The 16,751-nt window shown below is 32.5% G+C and overlaps 2 protein-coding genes across 4 annotated transcripts in view; both read left to right on the forward strand.

The window, feature by feature from the left end:
- LOC148598452 (uncharacterized) overlaps positions 1-5,258 on the forward strand; it is a 36,768-nt gene extending 31,510 nt beyond the window's left edge. The window contains exon 12 of the mRNA XM_088562387.1: positions 2,302-5,258. The gene's annotated coding sequence lies outside the window, so the exon portion shown is untranslated. The remainder of the gene's footprint in view (positions 1-2,301) is intronic.
- LOC148598453 (uncharacterized) lies at positions 12-15,714 on the forward strand. Of its 3 annotated transcripts, none has more exons than XM_088562382.1 (10): positions 12-1,346; positions 5,269-5,454; positions 5,716-5,816; positions 8,774-8,873; positions 9,286-9,399; positions 10,775-10,942; positions 11,720-11,857; positions 12,851-12,928; positions 14,004-14,085; positions 14,767-15,714. In XM_088562382.1, the coding sequence occupies exons 1-10, from the start codon at positions 1,298-1,300 to the stop codon at positions 15,209-15,211; spliced, it is 1,461 nt and encodes a 486-aa protein (XP_088418508.1). In that variant the 5' UTR covers positions 12-1,297; the 3' UTR covers positions 15,212-15,714. The 3 variants fall into 3 exon arrangements, with proteins under 3 accessions (XP_088418508.1, XP_088418507.1, XP_088418509.1); XM_088562381.1 differs by having other exon boundaries at positions 15-1,346; positions 14,004-14,118; XM_088562383.1 differs by having other exon boundaries at positions 15-1,346; positions 5,380-5,454; positions 14,004-14,118.
- Positions 15,715-16,751: the final 1,037 nt, after the last annotated feature.

Consider the following 16,751-nt stretch of genomic DNA (forward strand, 5'->3'; position numbering starts at 1 on the left):
TATGTGTCATGTATAGTAAACAAGGTTTTTGCTACATCGGGATGTATTATTTGCTTCGGGCACGTGTTTGCATTTTCAAGTTCCCAAATGTAGATAGAAAACCTGTGACGCAGCATTTCCACATATGGTTATTAAGCGTTACTTCCGGTTTTCATTTATGCATAAGGTCGTCGTGAAAACAAATCTTTCTAACTTTATTTAGCGCTAACGTGATGACAGATCGTTTGATACACTTGTAACTAAATATACTTTAGCTTTATAAATATGAACATTTATGGTGAAAATGTTTATATCAGGTCTCCTTTCATTCACGTAGAAACCATACATTGACCATTGTTAAAACTTTGATTTTTCCATTGAAATATTTGATACATTTCCTAACTGATCATTAATTATTTAAAAAAAACAAATATAATCTTTATGCATTGATTTGTATAGAAAACACATACATTTTATATTTTGCATATGCCCTCTGAGAATTAAGCTAGACATTTAACTAGGTGCCTATGATATGTTGTCGCGTGACATCGTTTATAACTTATATGTAACACAACTTTTTAAAAAAAACTGTCCCCATGGTCTGAGGGTAGCGTTCTCGCCTCGAATATGGGATGTCACCGAATCACAACAAAGACTTAAACTGGTTGTCACTGTTTTCTACCATAGACGCACATTTAAAGAGATAGAAAGAAAACTGCTCGGTTCGGAATCAGACTTGTATGACCATTTGGGGTGTATGCATACCTACGTGCTGTTGCTTCTGTGATCTAGCATTTTATATACCTGTTGTAGTGTGTTGGACTTTTACTATGCAGTTTCTGTACGATTAAAATGCATAAAATATCTGCCATAGACAGTAATCCATAGCTAATCAATTAATCTATCAATCTTCCCTTTCATTGAATCATTATCGGTAACGCTAGAATAAGTACAGGTATGTTATTCATTTATCATTACTATAACATCTACATTTGTACAAAAGGAGTATACTAGTATTCAAAATATCATGAGGAAAAACGTCTATCAAATGCAATAAAATCCGACAATTTAAGAACAATGACGCACCGGTATGAAGAAAATTAGCATTTCGAATTCCACCAAAAACTTTGGTAACTTGCACCGTTTTACGGAATACGTCAATCGATTTTAAGTACTGTATATGATAACACATTTCAAGGGTTAAGGCAACACATACAAATATCTATTGGGTTATCTTTCAACAAATATACGATAGACTTCCTCGTTTGTAATCGACTAACACATTGGCTATATAGGATTAAATGTGAAAACACCAGGAATGGATACATTCTTTCTTTGTCTTATATGTATGTCGTTAGTTTTAAATGGTAAGTGTCTTATTATTAGTTTTGAATAAATTAAAACAATTGGAAGATGTTTACAAGTGCTAAAACAAAACAGAAAAGACAAAAACAAAAACAAATACCCAATATGTTTATACGCCACATTGATATCAAATAGAGGAAAGAAGAGGTAGAAAACTTTTTTTTAAATGTCAATAGTGATTGTTTTATTGTAACTTTTCATTACCTAACGTCGGGTATTTTTAGTACACTATTTTTCAAACAAAGTTATCTTCTACGTTTTCAACATGATACTAAGTTATAAGAATTATTGATTTCGTCAGTATGTCAATAGTGTTTGGCGCATCTCGCGGATTATACTCACTTGCAATATGACAGGTGCCGCTGGCGACGCATAACATGATTATCCTTTCGGAGCATCTGATGTCAATCCCATATTTTGTGAGAGTTTATATTGCTTGTGGTTTAACATCGTTATTTTGCCCATATTTATATTGTATTGATATTTATATTTGTGAGTTACATTTTGTGGATTATTTTTTGGTATATTTGTGTAGTAAACATGTTTTGGGTAGCACCACTTCTAATGCATGTTTATTAGAATGCAAACAAATATATTTTAGAATAAGGAAACAAAATTCGAAGTATCATATAGTTTCAAATATAAAAATTAAAAATTAACATCATTTTGATATATTATCTGCAATATCGTAGTTAAATAATCTAAATGAAACTTTTCTGACTAACAAGGTACATACTTGCCGACATTCAATATAGAAATGTATCACAATTTTTCAATCGACCAATGATATTACACTCGATAGGTACTGGGTTGATATATACTAAATGGACTTCAACAACAAACTGTACAAACTGAATGGTCTTCTATGTTCATTTATGGTTGTTATATGTGCCGCAAAAAGTCCTTCTAATGCATACATAAAGGCCATTCATATCATAATTCAATTTACTATTGCAGGTTATATACTGATAACAAACATAACTTTCCGTTTGGAAGCTGAAAAAAGAAAACCAAGTTTTGTGTTAAAAGGATATAATCCTAGTCATGAGATTCTTCATGCTAATAGCCGTTTTTCATTGGTCGAGAACATCGTTGCCAGCAAGTTCATACATGCATGAACGCCAGTCAATTTGAATCCAATATGGCGGCCGTGTAGTTCGAAAAAGTGCGGCAACGAACTGAACGGCATGATATAGCCGTAAGAATAGTTTATTACATGCACATTGAATTTACCGGTCAAATTTGTTTACAGAAAGTAATTTTAAGCTATCGGAAAGAAACTTGTAACTGAGTCTGACTGAACCCTTGAAAACACCTTATGTAATTTTCCTTCTTCTTTCTTGTAATTCCTTAATAATTTTCTTCCTGTTGAATTGTTTTCATCTCGTTTTTTCAATGCCAACTATCACGTCGTCTATACCGCCTTCACTGTCGTTGTGCAGCCAATTACGCGCTCCCATACGAGTGCAAAGGAATGTGTGTGCATTGAAGCGTCCTTCGCCGTTCATTGAGTTTGGGAGCTCCGAACTCCGTTTACACATTCATGAATGACCGAAAATATCTGTTCAATCCTATAGTGAACATGCTGTTATAACATAATATTTTTAAAGAAGTTTATATAAGATTTGTGATAACATGATGATTCGCACAACGTTTGTCGTAAATATAATACAATGTTTTAGTAAGAATAAGGAAAACAAACATTGAATTAGATTTCAAGGAAATACCAAATACCACATTATTATCTTATTAAGGTGTATTACCGTCTGAGGATAATGAAGATTATTTTACTATAAGCTAAACCAAGATTTGTATTTGGCAATGCCTAGATACGTACATTGTATATCCCATATTTAAAACACTACAACAATTACGCACATTCCTTTTTTCCATATTCCAAGAACACGATGCTAATTAACTTAAGTAAATCAATTTTATTTCCTTCTTCAATATATTTTCGCTCAAATCTTCCCTTAAATATTTTCTTTTCTAAAATGTCGTAGAATGTTGTGATGTTCAGTTGAATGTGCATACACGTCCAGAAACGTGAAACGTTCTCAATCCAACAAACACGAAGAATGCACACGATACACGAAAGCCACACGAAAAACGTTGCACGACATACGAATGCTTGTATTTGCGTGAGGTATTCATCTCTTATATATGTATGCTTCGGGATTTATCTTTGAAAACGAAATAGATTATGGTGTACAGTATACGTCTGTTCATCGTAAAATGTTGAATGATAACACCAAACATAAAGTTTAATATTAATGTGTTGAAAGCTTTAATGCACATACGTAATATATAATTTAGAATGCCAGTATATGTTTTAATATAAAATAATGTCCATTTTTAATATGCATGGAACAGGGTATTTTCATTGGTCTCGGAGTATAAAAATATTAAAATTTCTTAAAGTAAGACAAAACTTACATTTCAAGTAATAAAGTATTTTTTATTTATGCTATACCATCAAATTCATCTGTATATGAATGAAATGTGAATGAAGGGTAACAACAAATAACCAAACTGATCAAATCTAGGCAGTATTGAAGGAATAGTCTAAAAGGAAAGTCCGTATAACAAATGGCAATATCAATATAAATATACATATATATCTAATTCCCCAAATAATTTTGAAATTTCAGAAAGTGGCGGTAAAATATACTCAATTTTAAGGTCATTTTCTAACTTGTGCGATACCAACGTTTTGTTCTGTATATAATAAAAATATAATTTTGAAATAAAAAGTCCATATTTGTTGTATATGGATCATATGTTCTTTGCCCATGAGATTAAAACAAACTCGTTAAGTATTGATATTCAATTAAGCCCATTTTTAGGGCTCCCAAAACGATGTTTGGGATCCCCATTGATTTTGCTCGGTTTCTTATTATTCTTATTTTCTTCTACTATCCGCCAAGATGTTGTCCAGTCACAACTTCTTCCGACATTGGTCTTACTGATATATATACCGTGATGATTAGTTAACCGAGTACATACTTGCCAACAAAGAGGCTTCTCTACTTACTAAGGAACACTCTTTAAATGAAGTCGTTTGAAAGCAACAGCACGAACCTATAGGATCAAATTAACGATATATGTCACAACAAGTCAATATTATAGATAATGTGCAGGTGGTGTTGGCAACAGCAATACGAGTTGGGGTATCGCAGGAAGAGCGACTATAAATTTTCTTCGCAAATTATATTTCTTACATCGTTGGGAATTCTTTAAACCCTTTTAAGCTAACGTTATCTTCCTTGTATCCAATTGATCCGATGGAGCAGTATATATATATAAATGACTCAGAAAGTGACGACTCAATATCCGCCACATTGCTCCATCGGATCAAATTGATACAGGGAAGATAATGTAAGCATAACAGGTTCTGAAAATTTCCCAACGAAAAGAGAAGTCAAATATCCGAAGCAAATTTTTGGTCCTTCCCTCCGCGGGACTCGAACTCGTACTGCTGTGACTTCTATGGCTACACCGCCTGCACAGTCTAGCGCCCTAGACCACTTGGCAAGCTAGGCTATATTCAGTCGTACAGATAAAACATGAGTTTTTCCTTTCAATCGATTTAAAAAAGTATAAGAGGCTAGAATGGTGATAGGTATGATGTCTATTATATGGCGTTAACTGAGAACAAAACAATCAAAAAGGCAAACGACGTTCCTTCTTTTGAAATAAATTTAGCCTCATAAAAGTGAAGGAATAGGAAAGAAACAGGTAAACCAATGTCATTTTTTTGTATACTGCATGTACTTTACTATTGACTATGAGATTTCAACAAAAACAGGCATTGCAAAATTTTATGATTGAATTCTTCTGTTAGTTTGTCATATATCAGAATCCTGACTTTGTTTCAAGATATCATACAAGAAACAAAAATAGAAACAAAAGATTTTTTTTAAGCATTCACAGTATCTATCAAAGAGTATCAAAACGGAATCAACTGGTTCAATGCTTCAAAGTTATGTGGAGAAGAAGGACTTGAATACAATATTTCCTTGTTGTCAAATTTAGAACACCTTACAAACCATTCGATTTGGTTAGGAGTAGCAAAGTACAGGGAGTTAACTCCATGGATGGAACTTTTAGGCAAGTATTTAAGAAATTAAAACAATCTTTGAGCTCAAAATGACATGTCGTATTTCTTAATATTTGTGTTTGAGTATGAAACTTATATAACAGGTTATAACAGGTTTCCAAAGATATGCTGAGTTGTTTAATTCTATCTTCTTTCGAACGGACTAATTCTAAAGATGTAATATAAGTATAATAAAAGCTCGTAAAATAAAAATTTTGAATACTAAAATATAGGTAGTATTTAGATTGGACAGTTTTTCTTTAATTTTTCAGGATGTTATCGCTTCAATACTTCACATGTCAAGACAAGAAACCTGAGTTCAAAAGGATATTGCCAACGAGAATGCAATGTTTCGCCCTTTTTCAGCTATACAGTAAGTCTAAAGCCCCATTTTCATGACGAACATTTTCACACGTGAGAAATTTTGCAACATTTTTGTCCGGTATGGTGGACGCGTTTTCCAACAAACGGTCAGTATTCCAATGGAAACAATTAGTGCTTCCCTAATTGCTGACCCATTCCTTCACTCTTATGAAGCTGATCTGATCCAATACTAGGATAATTGTTTATCTATACCTTTAATCTAATTTTCCGCTTTATAAGTGACGTATTATCATTAAACAATCCTAGATTCCTGGATTTGATACATTTTTTCTACCCCAAAGAACTTTAGATAAAATACTACAGGCACAGCGAAGTCAACCTTGACCTACACTAAGAGATCGATGGTAAAGGAGACCTATACGACCCACCCAATGACGATTCTTTCAGTATTTTCTACTTTCCTTTAATCTGTGGCAACATCCCCTCAGCATCTGCGTATGAATTTTTCATATCAAAACTCATACGTTATACCGGAGTTTGCCGTAATTACGCAGACTTTTTGTATCGCGTTAGACTTCTTAAAATTACGCTTCTGGAGCAGGGTTGTGTTACTAAAAGATTGAATGCATGATAACAGAAGTTTAATGGTCGTTCTCATGAACTCGTGGATCGTTACGGTGTATCCATCTGCAGCAATAAGACGGAATAGTTCAACGTGTCATAGTAGTCCTCTTTCATCTACCCTGGACTGGACTTTTTATAAGCAACTCGTCAATAGTTTCTAGAAAAGGAGAGGGCGCTTACCCTACCAGTACACACGGTCCGTGCTCCCAGTTTTAAATGTAGGCAGAGTTGTTCATTTACTTCTTCTATTTGCTATGTAATATTTTGGTTATTTTGAGTTCTTTGTTGTGTTTGTCTGTTTTTCATGTCTGGTCACTGTCTCTGGATGAATTTCTTTTGATTTCTGCTTGAATATTGATTGGTTTTCACTGATTACTCTTTGGAGTTAAGTTAATATTATAATATATACATCTTCTATATTTATGACTATCTTGGTCGGTCGCATCGGTAATAATTATATCCCTCCGATTTATAAATCATGGTATTAACCTCATCCTAAGTCAGAAATTGCATATCATATAAGTACAATGCTATCATTGATTAGGATACTATTCATATGTTGCTTTTTGTTAAAATACCCGTATTCCCAGCGTAGATTGTAACATCCTATATGCATATTAAGGAGTAATCAATGTTATAGCAGTTATCAAAAGAATGTCATCCAAGGACAAAGACCAGACAAGGAAAACAGAAATATACAACAGAGAACATATAGTAACTAAAATCATACATACAAGTAACAAAAGCAAATAAGCAACTCGGACTACATACTGTTTAGTACAATAAGTAGACGCCTCCTCAAGAATAAAACTTTATTTTAACCTAGAGAACCGTGCGACTGTGTCTATTTTTTGGTGAAACATTATAATTTTGTTCAATATATTTTCTTAAATAAAGGGAAAATTCATTTTGTTTAGGTTTTTTCGGTACTTCAGGTACAGCTTTAAAATTATTTCATATTCATTATTTCATGTACAGATGAACATTCCGGGTGTGTAATCCTCTACTTTTGGCTTGAAAATAAAGTCAATTGTGTGCAATGTTTTGGCAGAAATGAACAAATGAATGCCCCAACACACTGTTAGAATATCTTTGAATAGGGCACACTCCTTCTGAATACGTTATGGAGGTTTTCATTCTTGTATAGTCTTCTAATCAATTTGAATTACTCGTTAGAAAATGTTACAGGAATAACAATATTTGTATATTCATAAACCTAAAAAATATATGCATTCTCTGTCTTTCTACAGATGGAACATTGCCTCTTCATGTACTACCTAAGTTGTAAAATGTGCATCTTAATTTATAAGATACCAAAAGCACAGAACAAGCATGAAAAAAGGCTGGCACTTTGGGATACCTTGCACAAACACTTTCATATGTTTGGTATCTTTAAAATCATAGCATAATATTATAAAGTTCTTGAATGTGGATTCCCTAAAATCAAATAAATGTGTCATTCAAAAACGTGCAGCGTAACTAACTTTTATTGTTTATGCCACTCTTGTATCAGAAGCCCCGAAAAAAAAATCGGGAAATATATCGCCGACCTTGTCCCTGGCACGAACAGCGGTAGCTCCCAGGACTTGTTCTTTTTTTTTGTAAAGCTCGGACACCCACTCGCTGTTGTATCTTATTATATTGTTGTTATACTTTAACAAAAGATGTATGGCATAACAAAGGTATTTGAAAAAATGGTTTTAGATTTAAAAGAGGAAACGAAATTCATAACTGTAGCACATCGGAGAAAAGAAGTTGCACAATGAAAACGTTAACAGTAAAACATTGTCCTTTCAGTCAGTTATTCAAAACGTCTTTTTTTTACCAAGATTTCTTTTCAGGTAGCACTTTCAATAACTGACATGCTATAGCTACAAGTTTAGACTGATAATAGGGTCAAATGCAGTCGGCTTTTTTTTTATCGGCAGAAAATTCTCACTTTAATTGTTGAAAACCGATGGTATGCAAATGTTGTTATCCATTTACGTGTCAATCAATTAAGAAAAGTACCCACTAAATACAGTTGCACCTGCACAAATTTACACACGTGAATGTGTTTAAATTGACCAATTTGCACCAATGTGTAAACATACAGTTTGTCTCTGTTTTCCACTATGTCTACGTTTTTGTTACAACTTACAAACCCAATATCTGTATTTTTGTTGTTGTTCAACCAAACAATAGAAGTAATATTACTGAATTGCATAACCAATGAAAATGACCGACCACATAATTTGAGGGAACCTTAAATGTTACATACGTTAATTGATTTATATCACCAATCATTAATTGATTCTTCTGCATGAAAGGTTACACGTATGTTTTTCTTATATAAATAAAATTGATGACTTGCTATGATAGTTCTCGTCTATTTGTTACCAGGAATCTTCAGGAGAATGCCGGTGTTTGAAAACCCTAACAGGAAGTGAAAAAGTGAATATAGCCAACTGCTCCAAAAACAACAATTTATTAGTTTATGAAAGTAAGATTGTTAGATATCTAACAAATCATACCTCGATTAAATTAGACTTGTTATTTGTCGTAGGTGTTTTTAAAATTGCATTGATTTTTATCAGAAATATGTATACTGTGTTTAGCGAAAATCGTGTGTTACATTTAGATATAGAACGAATAAGGTACTAAATAATGGTATTTGTCGTGTTTCAGTAGAAAAGAAAAGAAAACAAAATAACAAAATGTATCTGGAATAAATCTCCTGTCATGCTCTATAAACACGTAAGTTTCAGCAATTCTCAGCTTTGTGTTATTCGTAGCATTTTTGTCTGTTTCCTCGAGAATGGTGATGATACTCGGAATGCAAAAACGTTATAATAATATGTACAAATACTGCATTATTGTATTGAGTTAATGTAATAATGATGTATGTGTTTAAGAGTTCAATTTTAAAGAAGCTACAGATAACCATGCGAATTGCATATCCATATCTGATGACAATATGCTGGCGCCACGAATGTGTGACGGTTCAGGCGATCTAGCTGTTGTTTGTGGTAAATATCTTTTTTATATTATATCTTTGGTCTTCATTTTAATACTTTTGACAAGTAGGGTAGATCTTTAACGGCACTTTTGCACGTCTTTAAAAATTGGTTGGACTAATTTATTACCATCTTACTAAAAGTAAAACAAAAAATGATACCAACTATAAAACACGAGAAAGGTTTTCATAAAGGTGTATTAGTGACAGTTTGTGTATTTAATTGATTACTTACCAAAAATGTGTCATTTAATCTGATATCATCGGCAATATCAAAATGATTTTGTAGACAAAAAAGAGTTATGTAAAGCGAAAACTTGATATTCATATCTTTCTGTACTAAAATTATTTCACTTTTTTCTCAGAGAACGAAATGCTTCCATATCTATTTTTCTATAGACCGATTGCACTGCTTTTTCGCCCAGTTCATTCTGTGAATATTTTGAGATGGAACAATCACACTGTACGACATGTATATAAAGATTTAATTTGCTTTATGCATTGGATGAGATTTTTTCATAGTTGATAATGTCCCATGTTTCATATGGACTTTTGATTATTTAGATTACATTTGTCTTACTTGGATTATTTTCTACTATTTCTGCATTATGTTCTTACTTACATCACGATACTTTGTTGAATTGAGTTATATCTCTCAAATATCAATTGTTTTGATGGGACCCCTTTTTGCAGTGTGTCTTATTATTAATGATATACTATCACCGGATTGTACGCGCAATATCACGGGTGTTGCTAGCGGACAAAAACATTAAAACCCTTTCGGAACACGGTTATTCACGGTTTTTGTTTTTGTTTTTGTATCTTTGGTTTTGTTTTTTTTTTTGTTTTTTTGTTTTTGTTTTTTTTTTTTTTGTTTTGTGTATTTTCGTTTTGTGTAGGAATTCACTTTGCCAGTGCAGTGAAATAGTTTGTAATCTATTCAATTGGTTCGTTAAATTGTGTATGCAGATAGTTTTTCTTATTTTCAAGTTCTGGTCGCCACGCATTTGGACTTGATTAATTGATTTGTCCTATTATTCTCGCTTTCCGGATTTTTTGTTAATATTCAGAGGCTTATTCAGCATAGGATTAGTAAGTTCAGATATAAGTCGTAATTACCAATTGTTAAAACTACATGTTATCATATGATTATGACTGCAACTATTAGAATTTTATTTTTAAAGATCATAAGTAATCACTATGTCATATATCATAACATCCAGGATTGCTGGAAGTCATAGAAAGTATGCATTTTATTTGATTTCAGGTATTCGTATATTTAACACCATTTAAGAAAATGTTTATTCAACAAATGCAATCGTTGTGATACCTAAATATCTGCATCAATTATAAGTTATTAAAACTAAATTTGTATTACCTTTGTATAGACGACGGGACTAAACTTGATACAGCAACTTCAAGTCATGCTAATGCTCTACAAATGTGTCGTATGCATGGAAAAAACCTTGTTTCGCCAAATTATACTAACATTCCCAACAATGCTATATCTTGGACCAGTGTTTTTCGTGAGGCTGTAGAAGTGGAATACCATAATAGTAAGATATTTAACCTTTTCCAGGCCAAGACGAGATAACAACATCTATTCGAACATAAATGCATCGTTACATGTAACCTGTACCGTAATTATTGTGTATAAATTTAAATGGATCTCAAAATCACGCTCCAGATAGTATGATATTTTAATATCACAAGTACCGCAGTTGTCTTTCTATTCCTTCTTTACAATAAATACTTAATCTGCGATATATGGTACATGTGTACATTTGTAGCTTGATGATCTAATATATATGATGACGGTAGTAGAAAATTTATTACAGATCACAAATTAAAGGACAAGTTAATTGTGATGAGTAGCCAGTATTATCAATATAAAATTGGCATATCTGTATTTAAATGTTTTGAGATACAGATATCTGAATGTGAATTTTCCAAAGTACTATTTTATGAAGCAAGTAAACCGCGAATGAACAGAGGGATTTTTGCTTTTGTTTAAGGTGTTACAACATCTTTGTTTAATTAAACGTTTGTTTTTTTGTTTTTTTTTCAGTTAATTTTATTCAAAAAAATAAAACTTCAGATCAGTAGACCAATAATGTACGCTGTAATAGTCAAGCGAAATATGATAAGCTCATTGGGGTGAGATTGGTGTATTAAGGCAATTATATTCGTTCCTGAAAATGAAGGAAATAAACATCGACATTTGAATGAAATAAAGAAAAGTATTATTTATGCTTATTTTGAAATGCGGAAGTTTAAATATATATACAATACCAAAACAAATAAATAAAAAAAACTATCAATTTATTTTATAGAGACCCTGGGAAACAACTTACCAATAAGTTGTTATTCTGGAAGAAAGAAAGAAAGCATTTCAAATTCTACATTTATAGAATTCGAAATTTTTACAAATAATTGCAGTACGACTTTGGAGTGGTTAGTGTGTAGAGCTGGTAAGACTTTTGTGTAATTGTTGCATTAAAATATCTTTGTACATGTATCTTAATTAACAAATGCATGACTTCATCCATAACTCAATAGTGAACGTGCAGACTATAGTGAAGTTCCCAAAAATTGTCGATTAAGAATCATGGTCCTCCTTCATATTTCTTAATTGACAATTTTTGTCTACACATTCACTATTGAGTTTTGGAGAAAGAATGAAAATGTGATTACTTGAGAACCGAATTGCGTGACAATGCCTTATATGCATCTTCACTTTCATAAAGTCGTATTTCATTTCGGGTGGGAAATAATTTCGTAGCTTACCACTGTTAAAGGCATTTTCAAAATGCATAAATCGTAAAGTCTACATATGGCCATGTTGAACAAATGAAACAACATACAGTGTCTGTATGAGCTTAAAATGATATTGATATTGATTTGTTGTGACATGCATCATTAATTTGATCCTCTATCCTACATATTAACATCTAAATGAACTGTCCTGTACCACTATACATCGTTTACTAAGTTACAGCCCTAGATTAATCCTACGAGGAGGAATGACCAGGCCATCGAAAGCTATATTTTTATATAGCCTAGCTGGCCGAATGGTCTAGGGCACTGGACTTCATGCAGGCGGTGTTGCCAAAGATGTCACAGCAGTACGAGTTCGAGTCCCGCGGAGGGAACGACAAAAAATTTGCATCGCAAATGTGAGAGTTCTAACATCGTTGGGAATTTTTCAGACCCTTCTATACGTTTATATATCTTCCCTGTATCAATATGATCCGATGGAGCAGTGTAGCAAATAGAGTCGTCACATTCTGAGACGTTGTATAATATTGATTTGTTGTGACATGCATCATTAATTTGATCCTCTATCCTACATATTAACATCTAAATGAACCGAGTCGTCACATTCTGAGACGCTGCATATATATATAAAAGAAAGAAAAAAGAAAAAGAAAAAAATCAAAACAATCCTTTAATTATCGTTTAAGGTTTGCCTTCAGAGACTACATTCGAACAGAACAAAGACGAAAAACATACCAGCCCCAAAGTTCATGCCAATAGCAAGTGTTAGTACTAAATTTACAATGGTTTCACAGGTTTCTACACATGCGGAAATCCAATCATAACACAACTACATTTGATATAATTTCAACATTATAACATGCAGAGAAACAAAACAAACAAACAAACAATCAAACTAAACAAAACAAACTGTAAATCCTAGATTGAGGTGTTTTTTTAATTTTTGCTAAAGTCAACGCGGTTTGTCTTGTACGATTCGGTTATCCATATAATTTGATTCTTTCAACACTTTTTTTTTTAAAAAAGAAAAGAGTAATATATTTTACACAGCGAATATAGTACCTGTTCAACTAATAGACATATTTACACATGTAAACGTCATTGAAAAAAATAATATATTTCCTCATTATTATCGTACTAAATTATCCTGCAACTTAGAGATTATTTACGGCACAATCTAAAATTACACTGTTTCACTGTCGTCAAAAGGTTATTCTGTGAGAAATTTTGAGTTATTCTGATCAAAATGATACGTATGAATTTATTTATAGTACAGAGATAAAAAAGTGAAAAAAAAATATCTATTATTTGGAAATGGGGTAATATTGTGTCATAAGGAGATTCGTGCATTTCTTTTAAGATATTCAAGTAAAATATTTGGTACGATGCTAATTTGTTTCGCATGATTTATTGCATTGGGATATCAAATTCAATATCAAAATCCAGCCCTTTAAAAATAATTAGTGATAATGGAAAATATTTTATGCTGATTTTTTATCACCTTAATTTAATTTGTCACTTTTGGATATTTTTTTTCACAATATCCAAGTTATGTACTACATTAACTTAGTTGAAATGAATTGTAAACAGTTATGACACGTGTCATAGAGCTGTGTTATTGTGCTATATAATAACCGGATTATATTAACTTACAAAATGGCGACATCGCTGGCGGAGCAGGACATGCTTACGCTTTGATGTCACTCCCGGTTTGCTTGTGGAAGTTCATATTGCAAATGATTCAATTTCATATGCTAAGTCTTGTTTCCGACATCATACTGACAATTCTCTTTTTTTCTTTTTGTGTGTGTATATTTGGTTCTGTTTCTTATTTTCTAGGTATAGAGAACAAAATTAATAACCCTAAGAATGTTTCTGGTGCTCTAATAGGTGGAATCATTGGTGGAGTTGCTATAATAGTGTTTGTGTCTTTATTACTTATCTGGATACGGAGGTACATGCAACAAAGGATTATTCATACATGTAATTCATGAAAGCATTTTGTAGTGATTAAACTTTTTTTTACCGAACACAGAAAGGAATCTGCATACCTTAACATAAGATTTTATTATGTTCATAGATACTAAACATTAATTTCTACTTAACATATACAAAAAGTCTACAAATTTCATCAGTAATTTGGTAAGTGCAAGAGAGAAATCAAGGTTGTCATGATTTGAACAGAAATCAAAATGATATATTTCAAGGACAAAAAGTAGACAGGGAAAATAAACACATGCAACAAATATCATGATCTTATCAAAATATCAAACACACGCAACAAATATCATGATCTTATCAAAATATCACATAGAAGAAAGAAAAGTAAAGGAATAACCTGGACTCCACTAAAAACTGGGAACATAGACTATGAGACCGGAAGGGTAAGCGTGCTTTGATTTTCTAGAAATGTCCGTTGGGTTGTTTATAAACTGTCACGTTCGGGTAGACGAAAGAGAAAACGAAATTTTGCATAAAGGTTGCGATCACGATTAATCTGATCCAATTTGCATCAAAATAAACTTCACTTTTTTAGTGCGACTGACAAAGCACATATTAGATAACGATTGTAATGAAATATTACGATATTTTTGATGAACAGGAGAAAAAGCAAACCAGCCAAATTAAAAGAAACGAGCCAACATGAATTAAATGCTGAACAATCTATTTCGATTCCGCAATTCAGTTTAGTCGAAGAACAAATCAAATCCAAACCTCTATATTCTGCAGTTCCGAATGATCGTAAACATGAACGTAAAGGAGATTCCGAATATGCTATTGTTAAAAAAGAAAACAAACCAAACCGACCTTGCCGGGAAGACACATATGCTATTGCAACTGAGGAAGAATATGACAAGCTTAACAATTTTATGGCACGGAAGAAGGCCAATGATAGAAACGTTTATGGCATTACAGGTCAATGTGCCGAGGATGAGTATGACACCTTTGGATTAAAAGCTATAGACATAAATGATTTATATGATACAAATAAATCTATCAACAGAGGGACTGGTGATGATACTTATGACAGTACTAATACAGTATAGACACTCCGATTTGTGAAATGATCAGGATTATTCAAAGTCATCCTAAGCGCAATTTGAAGGACTGGGTGAAATTGCCTTTATTGCACTAATTTAAGTTTTTATCTTTCATGCCTGAAAAAAAAACATCAGTTTTATCTTGAATGCTTTCCACATTTCATCGTAAATATATTCCTAGTCTATATTTGTTGTAGTTCCGATACAGCATAAAAAAAGGTTTCCAAAGTAGGACTTAGTTATCTGAAATGACTGATACAGGCAGTGACCCAATTAATCACTCTTACATTTGGCACCACAATTTAGGTTCATGTACGGAAATAGCGGCTTCACTTTCAATATAATCGGTGCAGCTGGAGGAGCAAAACATGCTTACTTCTCCGGAGCAACTACTGTAACTCGAAGTTTATCGTGGGAGTTCATATTAGTGCATTAGTTTTGTGTGTTACATCTTGATTGATCTTATATTGAATTATACGAAATATACAGGTATTACATGTGCGTTGTTACATTGTGTATGTACATGATCTTTGTCTCCTTCTTCCGCGTACAGGCCATGCACGTGGATTTTAACATTTTTCGTCAAAACCTGCAAAGCCAAATAACACCTTAATTTTGTAAACGATTTTTTCCCATCTTTTAATAATTTGTATGGATTCATTCTCCAAATCGGTAACCAAAGTCGACAGAAAAAAGTTCGTTCAAAGTATTAATTAATTAATCGAATAAGAGGACAAAAATGTGCAATATCGTGTTTAGAAATGGAGAAAATTTTCATTCTTTTACTTGATTTTGGAAAGAAAAAATGTGTAGTCTGTTAACTTATTTACCAATTTCTAAAAAAAGACTAAAAGTAGTTACACGTTACGTGTTACAAGAAACTACAACAACACACCAGAGTTTCAAGTTTACATTTTATTTTTTTTTATTTTTAACAGCAAATATATGCATTATATTATAACAATACTTAGTACTACAAAAATGAAATTGCACATGAATTAGTATATAAATCCATATAATGAAGCATTACTATCACTAATCTTGATAATATTTGTGTCCCAACAAGTTCAAGATCAGTTAAAGTAAAAATAACATATGGTTTTTAACAGCCTTAGACACCCACAATGATATTCTTCAGTATAAATCTAAAGTAGACTCTCTGCAAAGATCAGAGCTGTCAACATACCATCAATACAGTTTTAGAAAATCAACGATCGGAAATTGTCAAGGCCTGTCTGGTAGCCATCTTTTTCATAAAGTAAACCAGAGGGGGTACACAATTGTTTGGACACAGGACGCTTAACACAGTTTTTTGTGGAGTCCTAGTTGCTCATTTACTTTTGCTACTTTGCATGTACTATTTCGGTTATTTTATGTTATTTGTTGAGTGTGACTATTTTCCACGTCTGGTCTCTGTCCCTGGATTATATTCCTCTGATTTCCACCGGAATCTTGGTTCCTTTGATTACTCTTTGATAGACCTTCAACACTTCATGTCAATTCTGATTACAATTAGTTAAGTACATACCGTTTCCTAGAAGTGACT

This window comes from Perna viridis, chromosome 14 (assembly GCF_037379345.1).
Source record: "Perna viridis isolate PV_CMFRI_1.1 ecotype Kerala chromosome 14, ASM3737934v1, whole genome shotgun sequence".
Taxonomy (NCBI): domain Eukaryota; kingdom Metazoa; phylum Mollusca; class Bivalvia; order Mytilida; family Mytilidae; genus Perna; species Perna viridis.